This window comes from Arachis ipaensis, chromosome B06 (assembly GCF_000816755.2).
Source record: "Arachis ipaensis cultivar K30076 chromosome B06, Araip1.1, whole genome shotgun sequence".
Taxonomy (NCBI): domain Eukaryota; kingdom Viridiplantae; phylum Streptophyta; class Magnoliopsida; order Fabales; family Fabaceae; genus Arachis; species Arachis ipaensis.
Genome location: NC_029790.2, coordinates 113116369 through 113122088, shown reverse-complemented (window position 1 = coordinate 113122088; position 5720 = coordinate 113116369). Strand labels below are relative to the sequence as shown.

Below are 5720 nucleotides of genomic sequence, written 5' to 3'. Positions count from 1 at the left end.
AAAAACATTTTTTTTTCTCGCTAAGTAGTCTCTTCCAATTTGAACATAATTACTTCTGCTAAGAAAATATCTATATATGGTTTCAATTAAAAATAAAAAGTATAATGTTCTAAAAGTATTTATTAAATCAGTGTCTAAACTTTTATTTCACAGAGTAATCAGTCATCACATACATTAAATTATTTGTCTATGTAAATTGTAAAAGGATTGATTGGAGTATTTTAAAAAGATTCTTAAATTTTTTTTTATATTTTTACTAAATGATTTAACTAAGGCACAACATGTTAAAGTTGCTATTAATAAAAAGTTTTTAAATTTAAATTTTAATAGATACACAATAAATACATTGAAAATTTAATTTTGTATCTTTTTTTTTTATAAAAACTTGGTTAAATAATAACTTTAACTTATGTTGTTAGAAAACATATTAATTAAATCTTTCAGTAATTAATTTATTAAAACTAAAATGTCCAACTAATTTTTTTTAAAACTCATTTGAGATATTATTCTTTAATTAATTAGAAGTAGTGTATTACTAACTTTAATTACCCGAAGAAAAAAAGCGCAATAAATTAACGACGGCAGCTACGGCTCACCAAAGGCAAATTAGAAAGTAGCAGCAGTAATCATGTTGACCTTATTTTCCGTGGTTACGGGTGATTAATTAGCCATAATTACCTTCTTAATGCCCACTAAAAGTGAGGCTTTTATGATTGTTGATCTCTCTTTGTTCATATTAATGGTACACTTTTCTTTCGGTTTAATTCAGCCTACTAATACTACTACTGTGGCTATTCGCTGGCATATTTCGGTCCATATATGTATTAATCTCCCTATACATACCCAATACCAAAATTGAGTATAATAATTTATTTTAAGTATCTAGCTAGTTGCAAATTTGGTTTAGAAATTTCAACGAAGTTGCAAGGATAGTGTCATATATTTCAACCCTTTCCCATCTTCGTATGTACAAGACATGTGGTGAAATTAAATATATTGCTTTCTCCGAAACCAACAAATTATTCAGCTATCGGTGCCTAACAATTTTTTTATTATTACAATTTAATTTTAATATTTTTATAATGTAAATAATTTCTTTTTATTTACGCATGCTTTTAACGTGTGTTTTTACCATAACAAAAATAACTTTTTACCATGTTGGTCATTCAAATTCGATAACAATAAATCTGATAAATTGAATATATATTATTTAAAAAGGTAGTATAGTAATTTTTTTTTTTTTTTAAATTTTGGCCATCAACAAATCATTTCATTTAATAACGAGAGTGAGACAGATTCATTAATTCTCCTCCTTGTTGATTTATTATTTTACCTGCTAATTTATACATTATTCAAGTCTAGTTGGAACATCAAAAGGGCAAACATCTTTTTACCATATTTTACTTTCACCAAATTGGTAAAGATATACGCATGTTTAATTTTACCTTCTTTTGACACATGTAAGTACCATCCCTCTTCGCTATGCTATTTTCAGTTATATATCCTTGTTTTGATTTTGATTTAATCCATATATGCATGCTTTGATGCGTAGATTGATTTAGTAGTATCACATTTATAAATTATAATATACCTTTTGAGAATAAATTATTTTATATGGAAGCATCTATATATGCGGATATCAATTTGTATCTATATTTTTATTTTGATTTACATCAAATTATAAAATATATGCATGCTTTAGTGTTTTACCTTCTTCTTCTTCTGACATATGTACATTCTATTCTCCGTTGGTATGTTATTTTCAAGGATATCATTATTTTCATAGGAATGAGGGATACAGTTGTTAAATTTTATACAATTTTTAATTTGCGGATTATAGGAAAACAGTTGTCAAACTTGATTAACTTTGGAGTAATTAGGAAAGAAAATGTCACATTTCATTTCATATTTTAATTTGTATATAAAAATATTACATGAATATTAAAGATTAGTGTTTAAATTAGTTATAGTGTATTTATATATAAATATACATTGCGTAATTTGTAAATAAATTTTATATTTTAATATATATTTTATAAAAATTATATATACATATTAAAAACAATTTTTTAAATAATAATATTAGTAAAATAATAAAATAATATTTTAATCATCTTTAAATTTATAACATTTATTATTTTAAGTTTTATTATCTTAATTCAAAAGTAATTAATAATTTAATAGTATATTTTTTTAAAATGACAATATAATTTTAGAAGAGTAGAATTTATATCCGAATGTGTCACGCTGTCAGGGAAATGAATCCTCTTTAATTTTTTTTATTGGAGAGAATAAAGTGTGATTTCTCACCTTTAATTCTATAAGTAGGACTAGAAATTAATAAAAAAAGAAAATAATAAATAATAAAATCAAACACTGAACACTATCCAATTTTTTTTCCACAAAAAAAATCTATTCCCGGCTGCCAGCTAAAATGGAAGGCTATTGGAAAATTCACCCCCTCTTTAATTACTGATTCTTCTAATGACTTTTATCCTCTCTATTTTTCTGGGAAACTGTTGCGAACATATTCCAAAACTTAACAGTGTATAAAAAATAAATTTTGTTATCATGGCCTACTAAATCATATACTATAATTATAAATTACAATATTAAAATATAGAAAGATCTAGGTAGGCACTCATGATGATTAATAATGTGGCCTATTTTTTCAATGAGGTTAGGAATTCGAAGCTAAGCAAATGTGAACCTATATATAAAATATAAATAATTAAATATAAATAAATATGAAGCAGTAGCTGATCCAAGCCAGCTACCAACTGAAACAACCACCACCCACCTAAAGCTGCTATAGTGTTTGTATACAAGACCAAATTAGATTAAGCCACCACCACCTCCAGTAGTAGAAGTGGAACTAGCAACATCTTCTATAAAATTGTAGTAGAGAAATTCTCTCGTTAATTAATAATTATTTATTTTTACAAAGAAAGAAAATAATAAGCAGAGTTGTTCACCATGCATTTTGGTTTAATTTTCATCTCCTTGTAATTATTATTCCACTTCTACTACTATTCAACCTTGTTGAACAAAGACTATTTCGTTGGAGAGAGAACTGAGAACTGAGGTATTAGAAGAGAGTACGGTGAAATTCTGAGTTGGACGATCTATTAAAGTTTGTTAATTTTTTTCAATATAAATAATAATAATAATAATAAAAAGAATTGGTGGAGCCTATAGAAATAGAAACGTTGAGGGTCCACAAAAAGCATTGAAAGCACCCCTTTTTACCATTTCTTTTCTCACCTTGGGGGGTGACTGGGTGAGGGTAGATGTAGCGAGGAAACCACCAAAGATAGGACATACGTCATAGAATGAGAAAAATACACGTATTTCTTAAATTAATTAAATGAAAATAAAAATTTGAAGAGAGAGAGAGAAGAAGAAAAACGAAAACAGCAATTGTAGGCTTCTTGAGGAAGTGCCTTGCATACCACGATTCTCATCTCTCTCATCTCTCACAGCGCGTGTAAACGCTCTCTCTATTTAAGCACACCATCCTCCTTTCTTTCCACTTTCTTAAAACCTCTCCAATTCTTCTTCTTCTTCTTCTTCTTCGCTTTACGATCCTAATATAACCACGATTTCTGTATTCCACTATATATATCTCGTTGAATTCAAAATATATTTAGTTTGATTGTGTTAGATGGAAGAGCCTGTGGTAGTTAACAAAGGCGAGGAGCCGCTGGATTTGCCACCAGGTTTCAGATTCCACCCAACAGACGAAGAAATCATCACTTATTACCTCACCGAGAAGGTCATGAACAGCAGCTTCAGTGCAACTGCCATAGGTGAAGCCGATTTGAACAAATCCGAACCCTGGGATTTACCAAGTAAGAAGTAGTAATATTATGTCCGTACATGAGCAGTTAGTTAGTTAGTTATGAGTTATGACTGATTATTTGGTGTGCAGAGAAAGCAAAGATGGGAGAGAAGGAGTGGTACTTCTTTTGTCAGAAGGACAGGAAATACCCGACGGGGATGAGGACCAATAGAGCAACGGATTCCGGTTACTGGAAGGCAACCGGAAAAGACAAAGAGATTTTCAAAGGGAAAGGGAATCTCGTTGGGATGAAGAAAACGCTTGTTTTCTACCGAGGTAGAGCTCCCAAGGGTGAAAAGACCAATTGGGTCATGCATGAGTTCAGATTGGAAGGCAAATTTGCCAATTATAACCTCCCCAAGGCTGCAAAGGTCACCTTTTACAAAAGTGCCTTTATTTCTTGTATGTTGGTTTTCGAGTTCCTTTCATGTTTGGTCCTTCTTAATAATTTTATTTCTATTTCTTTTTTCTTCTTGTAGGATGAATGGGTTGTGTCGAGGGTTTTTCACAAGAACACAGATGTAAAGAAGACTACTACCCCATCCTCATCATCATCAATAATTCCTGGCCTTTTGAGGATCAACTCAATAGGCGATGATCTTCTAGATTGTTCCACACTCCCACCTCTCATGGACCCTCACCCTACTCCTCTCGATACAACAAAATCCGACGGCTATTATTTCCCCTCCTTCTCATCATCACATCAGATTCTCAATATCAAGCCCGAAGAACACAACACAAGCCACCAAATTCCCATCACCAACTACCAGATTCCAAATTTCAACACCACACTCTCTTCTTCATCATCTCATCAAATCAGACTACAAAATCATCTCAACTTGTTCTCATCATCATCATCAAATAACAATTACCATAATAGCTCGTGGCCAACCTATTATGATGAGGTCCACCACCATCATCAAGATGATATTCTACTAAGAGCAATCGCGTCAAAGAACTATAGCAACGGAGGAGGAGGCGCCGGCGAGTGCAAGGTGGAGCAATTCTCCTCCGGCAACCAGTCAGTGGTGAGCGTTTCGCAAGAGACGGGGCTGAGCAACGACAGAACCACCAATGACACGTCATCGGTGGTTTCGAAGCAGCAGCATAATAATAGAACATTGTACGAGGATCTTGAAGGTCCTTCTTCATCAGTTGCACCTCTTTCAGATTTGGAATGCTTGTGGGATACCTACTGAAAATTCATCAACATCAACTTTCCAATCCTATCCATGTTTTTTTTTTATTCATATTCATATAAGTATCATCATGCATATAGTGATTTACATATATACTATGTTGCTGGTTTTTCTTTTTTTAAAATCAGGCTTCTATACTGATTAATTATTTATATATTATTATTATTGTTATTATCATATATACATATATCATTGTAGGATTAAGGAGGAAACTAAAGGTTATTGGATACACATATATACTGTATAGATTTATGATATCCATGACTCTTTTTTTTTCTTAAGTGTTAGGTTTTTCCATCATAGGTTATATCGAGGACAAGGACCTGGTGAAATCATGTAAATCTATATATTCTTTTGTTATATTAGTGTGTTTGTTTTATTCTTTTCTTTACTCTATTNNGAATTATTACTACAATTATTATTTATTATTATCAATTATTTGTTCCTCTATATATTCTTTTAATTGCAAAATATTAATCTTGGCAGACTCATTTTAATTTTGAGCCGTTCCATTCTTGCTGCAGCAATATATTTATATTTATTTTATGCTGTTCGAATATATATATCTATGTGCGTGGCACCCCACCAAGAATGGGAAGCATTAATTCCTAAGAAAATTGATGCATTATTTTTCTCTCAACTTGTGAAAAAAATGTTCTAGTTGCTTAGCTGCTAGCTAG

General features: G+C 30.8%; 1 protein-coding gene across 1 annotated transcript; it reads left to right on the top strand.

Moving 5' to 3' along the window:
- Nucleotides 3486–5428, top strand: LOC107604931 (NAC domain-containing protein 100). The gene is made up of 3 exons (XM_016306649.2): nt 3486–3851; nt 3932–4212; nt 4321–5428. The coding sequence occupies exons 1-3, from the start codon at nt 3665–3667 to the stop codon at nt 5038–5040; spliced, it is 1188 nt and encodes a 395-aa protein (XP_016162135.1). The 5' UTR covers nt 3486–3664; the 3' UTR covers nt 5041–5428.

Bases quoted from the DNA above. Each gene is read 5' to 3' on its own strand.
- LOC107604931 (XM_016306649.2), top strand. From the start codon at position 3,665: ATGGAAGAGCCTGTGGTAGTTAACAAAGGCGAGGAGCCGCTGGATTTG. The intron at 3,852-3,931 runs GTAAGAAGTAGT...TTTGGTGTGCAG, and splicing joins CGAACCCTGGGATTTACCAA to AGAAAGCAAAGATGGGAGAG. The intron at 4,213-4,320 runs GTCACCTTTTAC...TTCTTCTTGTAG, and splicing joins ACCTCCCCAAGGCTGCAAAG to GATGAATGGGTTGTGTCGAG.